We start from the raw sequence: 14260 nt of genomic DNA on the forward strand, positions 1-14260 counted from the left end.
ATACTTGTGTACATGCCCTAGCAATATAGGACAGTTTAGTTCTAATCTTTTCAGCCTTTAAATTTAATACTTATGAAAGCACAAGTTTCTTTAAAGGGTCCAAAAAGGATGACTTTAAATAGGCTAACATGTATAATAGTTTTCTCTTGAAGGAAAGTTCATTTAATTCTCATAGCATGCATTGTTAGATTAACTATTGAATCTTCTTTTATTCTTGTTTAGTGCACAGAGAAGATCATGTCAATAATTTGTATAATTTTATGTAACTAATTAAATAATTATGTTCATACCTATAAACTCAATCATTGGTTATTTAGCTCCCTTTCTTATAATTTTGGAATGGAAGAATGATTATACTATATTAAAAGCAGTGAAATAAATATAGTATGAAATGTTCCACTTTGATATTATAAATAGGCCATTTTGAAATCTTTATGTATATTTTATTTATTTTTTTGCTAATTCTCACCTGAGTATATTTTTTCCATTGACTTTTTTAGAGAAAGAATGGGAAGGAGGAGGAGAGACAGAGATAGAAACATTGATGCAAAAGAGACACATTGACTGACTGCCTTCTGCACACACCCTAACCAGGGTGGGGGATCCAGTCTACAACTGAGGTACATGCCCTTAACTGGAATTGAACACATGACCCTTCAGTCTGAAGGCCGATGCTCTAACCTTTGAGCACTGGCTAAGGCTGTATATTTTATTTTTAATAAAAAGTGAAATATACTTTTTTATTACTTCTTTGCTTGTAAACAAAAATATTTTTTTATCTTTCTTAGTCTCCATATAAATCAAAGTATGTGTAAACATAGGACCACAGAGGCAGACACTAGCATAAGGAATAGGAAGTATGCCATAGTAGTATTCTTGCCTTTTTACTGAATAATGATAATGAATGAAGGTACTTTCTAAAATGTCATTCTCCACATTAAACCTATATACTTGAATTAAAAATTTTAAATGTATGACAGTATATAGTAAAAAATACCCCCCACAGACACACACTTGCCTGATTCTATTCCCTTGAGGTGAACTACTATACATTGTGTGTGTGGAGGGGGTGGGGGGGGAAAGTAGGTTTACAGTTGTTCCAATAAATAATAATACAAGATTAAACTCACATACTCACAACTGTAAACCTACTTTTGCCCCACCCTGGGGCATATCTTTTCATATTCTTCAATGTGCATCCATCAGACAATGAAGTAGTTTGGAAACGTTCCTAATCTTCATTATATACTTAAGTAGCTATCCAAGCAGCCCCTTTCAATGACTGAAAATATGATCAAGTTAAAAACTATTATTTTTCATGATTCTCCTTTTGATTGCCTTGCAGGTGTATTTTCTACAACACTGCATATGAGTGGAGACTGTTAAATATAGGTGTCATAGGAGAAATTTCCCTAAACTGGTCACTAGAAATTTATTATTCACACTTCCTGAGAGAGGCAATCACATTGGAAGACTATTTCATGTTAGTCTGGATATAATGCTAGTTGGTCATTTCTTGTTTTGAGAGGTATAAAGTAGAATTCGCTAATAACATGATAATTTGGCCCTTAAAAGCAGAAAACCATCAAACTTATAGCAGCACTGAAGAAAACAAAACTCAACAACCGACTATTCAAAGCGAATGGCTGGCAAACATCCCAAAGAAGTTACATTTAAAGTATATACTATATGACCGAAAATAAAAACAAACAGGCAAACACAGCAAAGTTTGCTCATATGAGAAGGTTGAACTGGTTATAGATCTCTCAGCCAGATCATACAGTACTGTCTTGAAGCTTCTTTCTGGTGGAAAGGAAAGCAGCATTCACCAATGAAGTCTTGCAATTTAAAGCAACAACAACAGTATTCAAGGGCCCTGTGCACTAACACAGAAATTAGCAGAGAATAGATATCTAAGTAGCTGGAATACAGTGGATCAAATCAGAAAGAATGTCTTAAAAACTTCAGAAGCAAACCTTTAAACAGTTCTACTGAGGTCTGCTAGAAAATTGCAACAAATGGGTAAATAAGGACTGGAACAGAGGCAAGCATGACGGCAAAACACGAAGTAAAGACTCACCTCATTAAATATTATTTATACTTTTAAAAAGACCAGAATGACAAACAAAAAAAACTACCTATACATTTGAATGACTAATGCTATCTCTACAACTACTCAGAATGAGGAAGGACAAGGAAAGAAAAATTCCAATAAATGAAACAATTACCAGTTTTTCAAATATGTGAATTTCTAAAATTGAAAGTACAATATAAAGTGAAAACTGGCACCGATAAAACATATCTTTCCTAACCTTTATATAGGCAGCTTCTGCTAAAGAAAAGTAATATATTTTAAGTCATTCTCTATAACTGAAATATCCAGAGAATGACCATTTGCTGGCATGTACCTCATGTTTTCTAACAGTACTTTGGTAAAAAGAAAATAGTAATACTAATTTAGGAATTAAACACACCCATTTATTTTTGGAAACAGTTTTCTCAAAAACTATGTTTTACCTGTATGTGTGTATGTATGTAAAAAAAAAATATATATATATAGTATTCTATATGTGTGCATATGTTTTAGGTTCCTGGGGGGAGGAGGTTTACTATATTATGAAATAAAATTGTTTTCTAAGAGAATATTGCCTCTAAATCCAATCAATTTGAAATAGAAAAATATGTATTTTACTTAGGGGCACCTTTAAAATTAACTTCAAGTAAACTTGAACAATAATATATATATTTTTTAAATTAGAAACTGGTAGTATTATTATCCTTAGAGAGTATCCATTTCAGGATAAAATTCTGCTTTCATCATTGCCAATGGAAAATAATAATACAAAGATCCCAACAATAACAGAGGAATTCAAAATATGAAGTGGATTATAAAAAAAGGGCAAGGATCCCCCTTTTAACATAGATTCCCGCCCCCCAACCAAAGGAACTATTAGAGTTCTGTAATCCAAGAATATACACTAAAAGTAAAAGAAAAGATTATATTTTTATTTTATACTTGTTAAAATATTAGATAAGACAATTCATAATAATCTGTTTCTAATTTTAGGAAAAAGTGTTTTATATCTTATTGACAGATTTAGTGTTCACTTCATAATATGCTCTAGTTAAACCTCTTCTTGAGGTTACTCTGCACATCTCCTTATGCAATAAATACATAATCAGAAACTTATTCCCATCAATGGTTAGTATTGCTTCTGGAATCAAATTAAGCATTTCAAGCACTTACAACTCATTTGTTCATATGCAGGGCCTAGTAAATTATTGATGCATTTTGCATATGATCAAATAATAACCAAATGTTAATTACTGAATGGATTAAAGAAATAGAAATCTAGTTGCCACTGTGCTTAAGATCATTTCAAATGTACTGAGTTTGGCCTGGAGGCTGGTACTTTGGCTCTGCCCCAGCTTTTAGATGTGTATTTAGAAAGCAGCTCATCTGAATGATGAGACATTTCCTCGTCTGTAAATACAGGTCTAGCATTAGAATGCTCCTTTCCTGTTCTGAGATTTTATGTTTATGTCTAAAATATTTCTCCCACAAAAACAGTTTCTTCATAGAGTTTTAATTTACTGAATTTAAATGTGACATTTTTTCCAGCTTTACAGAGTTATACTTGACATATACCATGGTGTAAGTTTAAGGTGTATATGTGATGATTTGTCACTTGTATATATTGTGAAATGATTATCACAATAATGTTAACACATCCTTCATCTCACAGTTACCATTTTGCTGTTGTTGTTATGGTGAGCACAGTACAACTTTCCTCTCACAGCAATAATGTGACAATTTCATGTGATGTATATCTATACTAGTACATGTATAGCTTAAATTAGCAGGGGAAATTGATGAGGCTTTCAGATGAAATGTTGCTTCAATGGCCTCTGTTACATTCTATATCTTACAACTTTTATAATCCATCCAATAGACATCTATAGATCATGCACTTGAAATTACCTAAGGTCATGAGAGAGATCAAGAAAGTCATCAAGAGCATAACAAAAAGATGATGGAATTGCCCCAATGACATGCTGTGATGTCAATTCCTCCAAGAGTACGTATATGTTTCTACTTTCTTGCAATGAGTCAGGCAGAACATTTTGTAGCTGAAGAGCATGCATGACACTGAAAAAAATATCATATGTGTATGATTTTTTTTTAGGTAACCTGTGGAAAAGTGGCCACATATGTCTCTGCCTGGTTAACAGCACAGAGCTGCTTCCTTGATTGGTCCAGTTTGGTTCTACCCCTGTGAGAAGTAAGAAGGTTAGGTACTGAAGTTTAGAAATGCAACATGATGGAACAGTTTAGTCAACTGATTTAAAATGGCTAAGGTCACATGCCTGTAAATAGAAATCTGTTATGTTTCACAATACATACAATATGCCCAATACGAAGCAATATATTTGAAACCCAGGAATAAGATTAAATATCTTTTAACACAGATTTAAAAATAATGAACTGAACAGTTACGTAATTCTGTCATTTAGAAGAACTGAAATACTATAATGAGTTAAGAAAAATGTTTTGTATTCTCTCTGCTCTTCATAAAAACATCTTAATATAAGTGAGTCTCAATACTGGAGCAGGGTAAGAGTAAGAGTTTGTAGTTTTAAAACACTATTCTAAAAGCAGCATTTTTAGTTACTTTTAGTTATCATATTTATTTCATTTTTATATTTCAAACAGCATTGCAGGAGAAGGTATTTTCAAATTAATCGAAATCAAAACATAAGAAACATTAATTTAAATATGTCAGACCAAAATTTCATTGTTTTTAGACACATGGACAAATTCAATTAAGATGAAAGATTTTAAAAATGGTTTGGAACTAATTTTCAAAAAAGAATCTTCTAAATAAAATTCTATAGAAGTGTTTTGTTTTTGTAAGAATCTATACATAAAAGACAGGAGCAAATGTTAACTTCCCCCAAAGGTATAATTGTAACGAATCCCCAAGTCAAAAGCATTTCTGAAAGAAAAATATTTTCTTGTAAAATGCAATAATGAGAATAATCTAAACTGCCTTCAACTGCCTTTTTGAGGAAAAAACTTTATAAAAAATCTAAAGAGGTAGACATAATAGCAACATAATTAAAACATTATATAGTAAAAGGATATAATATATTTAACTGTGATGACTACAAATATTTATAAAATAAATAAAATAAATGCCTTTAATAACAAGTAAGCACATTTAAGTTTCTCCAAAGTTGATGTCTTTCAAAATGAATACTGAATAGATGAATGGGTGGGTGGATAAATGAATGAGTAAATCAAGTGAACACTATGAATGTTTGTTTCTCTCCCTCAGATTTCCTTCTTCACCCTATTTACCCAATGAGTTCTTCTCCATCCTTCAGGGTCTGGCTCAAGTGCCACCTCTGACTCAATGCATCCTTAATGGACTGGTTTATTACTCTGATGTGGAATGTGCCTTGTTCTGCGCTATGGGCTATTATCATGGTAGACTATAACCTAACAAATTAGCATTAAAGAGGATTAGAAGCTGAACATGAATCAGCAAATGCACAACACCATTATAACAAAAAATGTGATCCTGAATTCCAAAATTACAGGGATATAATAGTAAATAATTAAATTCCCATTCACTCTCTTGCCTTTCTAAGATGGTTAAAGCTTGCCACACAAATTCAAAAAGACCCCAGAAATACTGGTGACTAACCACCTTCATACCTTGTCATCTTTTAGCGTTTAAACCATCAGTAAATACAGATTAATAATATCTACTTTCCAGGGTTGTCATAGGAGGAGGTTATATAATGTAGGTGAAAGTGGCTAAAGTATACATTTTTCCTTGGTTTCCTTGGTGCTTTCTTCTTTTGTGTCCACTTATCAAGCGTTGAGCTGGTCACTTGACCTCTTGCCTCCTATAGTCCCTGTAGTGCAGTGGAGGCTGTGTGCACTGCCCAGATCTTTCTTTCGGGCAAGCCACTCACTCCTCCGGTGCCAGGGGTGTTGGCAGTTGCAGGCTCACGGCTGAGTTCCTCTCTGGGAATGATCATACAGAAGGGAGCTGCCTCATCCAAGTTTACACCACTTTCCCTAGAACAGGGAAGGGGAGTCTGCACCCAGAACCCCCTCGCTTCAGGAGGGGACGACACCACAGAGTCATCCCAAGGTCAGAGATGCCTGTAGGACTGGCTGAGGCCTCCGCTGTAGCTGCAGAGCATTTCAACTTCTCCCCGTCTCATCCTCTTGTTTCCCTCACTTCTTACAGGTGTAAGGCGTTGTTCCTGAGAACACTGCCCACCAAATCTCTTATACAAAGTTGGTTTCTCAGGAACCCTGACCCCAAACGGACTCCCTGTGTAATCCCATGCTTAACACAGAATTCCAACCTGCCTACAACACTGACTTCTCTTCTTAAGACAATGTTTCCTCTTTCTGTTAAGTAAAAATAAACATATTTCAATTTCTTGTCATGTACATGAAGCCATCCAGTATCTGGCCTCAACCTACCTCTGAAATCTAGTACTTCCCACCAGGCCACCCTCACCTGCATTTAATGAGCCTTTTTGCATCGGGATCCTTTCATATGTGCCAGCTCCCCTCATCACCATACCCCCGTGCCCCCTTACCTCTACCAGAAAGGTTTCTGTCTCTTTCTCTCATTTCCTTTCTCTATCTCGATCTCTACTCTCTCTATGTCTCTCTCTGTCCTGATCCACATGATAAATTCTCTATTTACTATAAAACACACTTCAAGTGCCATCTACTCTGTGAAGTATTTCAATTTATTATCAAAATTAGTTGCCCCATACTCTATCCTGCCTCAATATTTTGTCTAAAACTCTGTTTTAATTTTTTGTATGTTTAATTATAATCTTGCTTTACTCTATAGCCCTTAAGGCAGTGACAGAGACAAAGAAGACCTTCAGCCTACATTTACCGAAGAAATGAGCACCGACGATACCATTTTTCTAGTGCAGTGGTTCTCAACCTTGGCTGCACATTAGAATCACCTGGAAATCTTTTTAAAATCCTGATTTCTGGGCCTCATCCTCCGGAAATTCTGTTTCTTTGTTATGGGGTGGGGCCACAACATTAGTTTCGGCTGATGTGTCTCTCTTACTTCGGTGTTTCAGTCTCTCCCTCTCCCTTCCACTCTCCCTAAAAATCAATGGAAAACATGTACAGTGGGGCCTTGACTTACGAGTGTCCCGACTAACGAGTTTTTTGAGATACCAGCTGTCTCTCGGCCGATTTTTTGCATTGAGTTGATAGAGTAATTTGAGTTAACGAGCTCCTTAATGAGCTCGGTCTCGGAACGAATTAAACTCGTAAGTCAAGGCCCCACTGTAGTAGGTATACGTAACAAGCAGGTGCTGGGTAAATGTGAGCTGAAAAGGGATTAGTGATGATGTACAGACAATGTACTTAGATGTACTCCTTTATAATTTCCTCTCTCACAGTGATCAAGTGAAGGAAGGGCTTATACGGACTTTGCTTCCTTTTAGAAAATGAAGTTTTGCATTAATATGTTTGCAGTGTTTGAGTGACACTCTTGATTATACAAAACTTTGATTACATAAAATTTGGAAGCTTTCATTGACTTCCTTTCTCAGCTAGCTCCTTCACAACTTCCATATAATATTTCAAAACATTAAAGAATTATCAAGTAAAGTATCTGCATTTGTCTTGAGAAGGAATGAATGGGGATCTTTCTGTGAGGAAATTTTTACACGGGATGTTTTTCTGTCTGCTGAGCACACAAGATGAGCAAATTCACTTAAGCCGGCCTTGGGAAGTGATTGCATTTGTCAAAAGAGCAGTAAGGACGAGTTGGGGTGTATGAGTCACAGGGAGTAAAGGAGCTCTGAGAGCTGCAAGAGTCTACTTTATGTACTTTAACATCATATGAGGCTGTTATATGTTGGAGAAATAAGCTGGATAGAAATCTAAAAATCTAAAGATTTTAGAGAGAAACCTTTTCTCTCTAAAATTTACATATACTTCTAAAATCAATGTTACAACTCGGTAAAATGGCTCTTTTGTTTTCATCTTTAAAGCAGAGAAGGAAGCAATCTATAATAGCTACAAACAAAGGGAATGTCTCTCTGACCCTCTAAGAATGAGCTCTCCATTTTAAAAAATTAATTTTTAATTTAGTTTTTTAGAGCTTTCAGTTTGAGGCATGGTACAATAAAACAACAACAACAACAAACAAAAAACAACACTTCTTAAGAACTTAGTTAAGCCAGATGCCAATTACATTCAATTACTGCAGCTGGGTGAAAGACTTTTTTTCTAAGCAACTATTAGCAAAATGCCTGGAGCATGGTAGATCTCAATAAATATTTAATGAATGAATGGGTGATTTCATGCTTCATTTAAGGCTCATACTGATGAAGGGATTCACTGCCAATGGTAAAAATCAGTGCACTGTGTTGCTAACATTTTCTGGTGCTGAGAGGACTGCACGGGCCTCTGGAGGGGCTGATTCTTAGAGGGGCTGTGGTTCTGGGTCTGTGTTCCAGGAAGCAGGGGCAGAAATCTTACTCTCATGGGTCCAAGGGGATGACAGTATATCTATCTCGATTCCGAGACAAACTTCATCTTCAGAAAAATGCGAATGTTCTATTGCCAATACTTTCCTCACAACTGTTTAAGATATTTTATTTGGCACTTTATTTGAACTCGTACTTGGGGTCATTTTCTGGTAAGGTGTTTTATTATAAAACTAGTGGCCCAGTGCATGAATTTGTGCACATTGAAAGGAAAATAATTAGAAGAAATATTTTAATATTGCTATTCACACTTTCTCTATAATCGAAGAGTCAACCAAATTCATGATCAACAATGACAGATCAAAACACATGTGTGCTATTGGCACCAGCAAGAGCTTTATATGTATTGTGCATGCACAAGTCAACTGAGCCCTTTATAGATATAGAATAAACTTTCTTAATTAGACCTGCTTTCTGATTTAGCTAAACTTTTTCTAGCCCAGTGAAGCACCCTAACTTCTCTTTCAGGTAACTGTCAGCAACACAGCAATAAATATCAACATGAAGCAGATTATTATTGTAGATCACACAGGGAGAACAAAGGATAAAATATTTAACTGCAGCAGTGTTTGACTATATTCTGCACAGTGAGAAAACCTGAAGTCATTTTCAAGGTCCACCATTTCTTACTTCTTTTCAGTTGGGTCAAGTTTCTAAGCTTTCTAAATCTCTGTTTTCCAGCTAATGAAAAGAAAATAGGATTCCACCAAGTCTCCTATCTACCTACTCCAGGACTTCTGTGAGGATCAACTGAGATGAGGCAGGGGAAAACATTTCACAGCCATTTGGTTAAAGTGTAAATGTTTCCACCTGGCTATAAAGCAAGTCGTGTTCCTGGGCTGAAGAAACTGCAAGGAGGCTATTCGTTAGGGAGAGGAAGCCGGATGTTGCTATGTCACATCATTACCCAGCGCCCACAGCAACCATTTCTAGGTTGGGCTAGGGAGGCTGTGGGCCACATTTTGCGCTATGGGTCTGGGCAGCGTTGCCTGTGATTTGGTGGGCTGTCACTCTGGAGTGGTGGCAGGGCTTGTGTCCCACTTGGGGGAAGCCGAGTGCTGCTTTGTGGGTGCCAGGTCCGCAGTGCCGTTTTTCTGTAAATGGCCAGTGTGCGTCAGGGAAGCTCCTGCATTGAGCATCTGCCTCCTGGTGGTCAGTGTGCATCATACAACCAGTCGGAAGGTGGGAGGGACACAGCATATTAGCCTTTCATATATATAGCTATTTTACCTCATTCTGGAGTGTACATTTAACTGTTGGGACAAGGGAACCTGCCTATCTGAGAGCTGATACTAGAAGAGGATGGAATATTCTTCATTCAATATATTGGGAAAATAGGGCACTTGGTCATAAAAGACAGGGTTTTGTTTGTCTTGTTTTGTTTTTTAATGTGGAGGGGGAAAGAGAGAAAGTTATCAAAGGTCAAAAATGTTCTTTCCCCCTGTTCAAAATGTTCAAAATGCATATTCTTTAAAAAAATATGTTTTTATTGATTTCAGAGAAAGGAAGGGAGAAGGAGACAGATAGAAACATCAATGATGAGAGAGAATCATTGACTGGCTGCTCCTGCATGACCCCTACCGGACATGGAGCTGGAAATCGGGGCATGTGCCCTAATAGGGAATCCAACCATGACCTCCTGGTTCATGGGGTGACACTCAACCACTGAATCATACCGTCTGGGCTAAAATGCAGATTCTTTTTTTAAAATATATTTTTATTAATTTCAGAGAGGAAGGAAGAGGAAGAGAGAGATAGCAACATCAATGATTAGAGAGAATCATTGATTGGCTGCCTCCTGCACGTCCCCTACTGGGGATCGAGCCACAACCTGGGCATGTGCCCTTAACTGGAATTGAACCCCGGACTCTTCAGTCCTCAGGCTGACGCTCTGTCCACTGAGCCAAAATGGCAAGGGCAAAAAATGCAGATTCTTAAGCAGTCACTGAATAAAGATAATGATATCTCAAAAGCCTGGATCAAAAGAAGCCAGGGGTGAATTTAGGTTCATTTCCTATGGCAATTCAATCCAGCACAGTGGCCACTGGGAACACTGCAGATAAGGATAAGGTGCTGAGGTGGCATCCCAACTTACGGCAGGGAGAATTTAAAGGATGTGGCTGATAATGGAGGAAATAAAATGGAGTTAAGCATTGCTAAGAAAGTCACTTAAAATAGAGTTGGGTAGTCACTGAGGAAGTGGGGCCTATGCATATCTCATGTGTCAATTCTCAGAACTGCTACTGAGTTGCTAAACTCAGCTCAAGGCCAAGCCATAACCGCCTGGAAAAGCAACTGCTGCCTGGACTTAACTTCCTCTTGGTAGTTTCTGCCAACCTCATTTGCATATTGGAACTAACCAATCCCGATTAACCTTGCCAGCAATCCTTCATTTAGATGGGGGACCTAAATGGAAACTGCACTTGTTTTTTTCTTTAAAAACCCCGCCTTTCTTTGTTCTCTTCGGAGTGCAATTTGGATTGCTACCTGAATCTGTGCCTACAGGATTGCATTCCTTTTTGCTCAAATTAATGCTTATTGTAAACTTCTTCTTTAGTTAACATGTCCCAGGACAGGCATTTGTAACAAGCTCCCTGTGTGTCTTTACACACTAAAATTGTGAACCACAGATCTATATCATCCTACCTCTCTTAAATTTAATCAGTAGCAAATAGTTCCTTATAGTGTGTACATGCCTACTCAATTTCATACCCATAATAATTATTAATTGGGCACTTACTCTCCAACAGCAACTTTTATAATTATTAACATACATTCCTTAATCTTCATTACAATTTTAATTTGTATATGAAGAAACAAAAAAAGGGAGAGGTTTGAAATTCTCAAGATCATAGAGTTAGTAAATATCAAAGCTAGGACTTAGGGCAAGTATTCTAACCATACCTCAAGGTAGTGCTTAAGACTTAAATAACCTACTTATATAGAATCAGGCATTAATTTTTGCTGGGTAATTAAGATTTGTTTCTTGGGCAAGGTTCATCAAGAAAATGGCAATCACTATTTCCAAGATATCTCAGACATGAAAATATAAAAAAGTTATACGGAGGGAATAGCAGTTAAAACATCTGGCAACTCAGGTGGGAGTTGAAGATTAGGGGAATTAGAGCAGAGGAGTTAACAAGGAAGGGTAAGAGAAACACTTTAGATAAAGGAAATCAGCATTGTTTAGTGGTTCAAATTGAGAAAGGAAACCAAAACCAAGTGGTACATAGAAACATTTAAATCTCAAGCAATTGGAGAGACACTCTAGACATAGGGTTTCCCAGTTGATGACCACTTAATATTATATCTAAGCTATTTCCTATAAATCTTGAACTTTCATTATTTCTCAAGTCCAGCGTATAGTCAAGTAGGTTTGAATGTACACAAGATGACACACTCTGAGAAATGTCATAGAAAATGTTTCATAAAGACCAAACTTCAAAGTCAATAATTTTAAATGAACTTCTTTTAGATGGTAATGAATTCAATAATAAACACAAAAATCCACACCTTTTGAACTTTGGAGATATCACTTCTCCTATGGAAGGTTTTAAAAATAAAATATTGGGGGATGAGGACACATATGTAATACCTTAATCAATAAAGAAATTTAAAAAATTAAAACATTTAAAAAAAGAAAAAAAAGAAAAAGAAAATATTTTATTTCTTACTTTGATACCCTGGAAATAATTTATTTGACTACTTAGAAACATACATTCCTAATTTATTTAATTATCTATTCACTCAATAAGTATCGAGCATTTACTATGCACCTAGTACTGGTCATATGGCCAGTACACACACACACACACACACACACACACACACGTGTATCTTTATTGCAAAATCCACTATAAATTTATGGAGGTCAAGTTTAATATAGGGTTAAGCAGATAGAAGGCACTTGGTAAATACCTGTCAAATACTTTCAAATGTGATCTAAAGAAAGGAAAAATATTAAAATGATATTTTAAAAGTTTAAACAGATGCCCTTAAATGTCATAAAATAACTTATGATTATTATATTTCATATTAATAAAAATAGCTCAATAATACTTTGAATATATGCAACCAGGTGTAGGGAAGGATGATGCAAAAAGTTTTAATTAGAGATTCCTGTTCTCAATAAGTTTATAGTAGTCTTTGATGCATGCAATCATTTCTCAAAAAAATTAAAATACAAGAGTAAATAGTAAAAACAGAAAGAAGCATAATATTGTGTGGGGTTCAAAATGAGGAGAGATCACAGCTTCTTGGGGAGAAATCAGAAATATGTAATTCTGAATACTTTCTAAGCATTTTATATGCATTAATTCATTTAACCCACATCATCCCTACAATGTAAGGACTAATACTTTTACTGATGGGGAAGCTGAAGGCTATGTCTTTAAAGATGTGTGCAGGAGACTGGGGACTAAGGATACTTCACCGGAGTGACATGATTAGGACTGAACCTCAGTAAAACTAACCAAATCATTCGACTAGGAAAAATGGGAGGCAGAGACACCAGAAGGGACTCTACTTGGAATGGTTTTGGCAAGAAATAGTGAGTTCAAAGGCAAAGGTGATGGAGAGGAGCAGTGATTCAAGGGACACTGTGGAACAGGGGTCCTCAAACTTTTTAAACAGGGGGCCAGTTCACTGTCCCTCAGACCGTTGGAGGGCCAGACTATAGTTTTAAAAAAAAACTACGAACAAATTCCTATGCACACTGCACATATCTTATTTTGAAGTAAAAAAACAAAACGGGAACAAATACAATATTTGTATTTGCATGTGGCCCGCGGGCCGTAGTTTGAGGACCCCTGCTGTGGAAGAAAACTCTATGACTTTATAACTGGTAGTGAACTAGGGTTGAAGGAAGGTAAGATTTAAAGATACCTGGTACTTTCAAATCAATAATTATGAACCACTAAGCAAAACCTTACCAGATACACCTTCAGGAAGCTGCTTTGTAAACTCGCACACACAAAAACTACCCTTCAGAATGAAATATGAGGAAGAATTTATAACACAAAAATCTGAAATTTTGATTCATTTAACACGAATTAATAATATGAAACATAATGTGTATAAAACAATCTTACCCCTTTGCTGTATTCACTATCTGAATCACTGCTAAGTTCCTCAGTGTTCATAATCTCCAAATCAGATTCTCCAGTTGCAATTGGCACAGTCACTGTGAGGCTGGGATTATCAATAAATGAATGAAAATCACTTTCTCCCATCAAGTATTTGTCCGTGTTCCTCCCAATACCACTTATTTTATCTTTTTCCTTGTGGAAATCGTGATCTTTGTTCATTTCAGCAAGTGTACGGTTAGAGATATCGTTTTCCTTCTTGCTATTTAGATCTCCTGCTTGTCGTGTCTCTTTGGAAATCTTTGGCCTTTTGGAAAATGTCATTAGAATAAATTCACGTAAGCTCTGTTTCATGTAATTTATTCCCTTCTTAATTCTGGCCACTGCTATCTGCAGGTTGTTTACATCAGTTTCCTCGTCACTTGCTGTAAGATTGTCTGAACTAAATGAGCTCAATAATAAAGCCAGAAATAGGTTGAGGACCTATATCAGGGTCGGGGTGGAAAAAGCGGGAGACATGAAAAAAAGAATATTAAGTACACTTTTCTGAAATAAAGGTAAAAATCCACCCCAGCAATGAAGAACCCTGCACTTCTCCACTCATAGACAAGAACATGTGA

General features: G+C 36.2%; 1 protein-coding gene across 1 annotated transcript in view; it reads right to left on the minus strand.

Moving 5' to 3' along the window:
- SCN9A (sodium channel, voltage gated, type IX alpha subunit) overlaps window positions 1–14260 on the minus strand; it is a 132161-nt gene that overhangs the window by 34822 nt on the left and 83079 nt on the right. Inside the window, exon 17 of the mRNA XM_014546972.1 lies at window positions 13647–14123. Within this exon, the coding sequence (XP_014402458.1) occupies window positions 13647–14123 (477 nt within the window). The remainder of the gene's footprint in view (window positions 1–13646; window positions 14124–14260) is intronic.

Source organism: Myotis brandtii, unplaced genomic scaffold (assembly GCF_000412655.1).
Source record: "Myotis brandtii unplaced genomic scaffold, ASM41265v1 scaffold112, whole genome shotgun sequence".
NCBI lineage: Eukaryota > Metazoa > Chordata > Mammalia > Chiroptera > Vespertilionidae > Myotis > Myotis brandtii.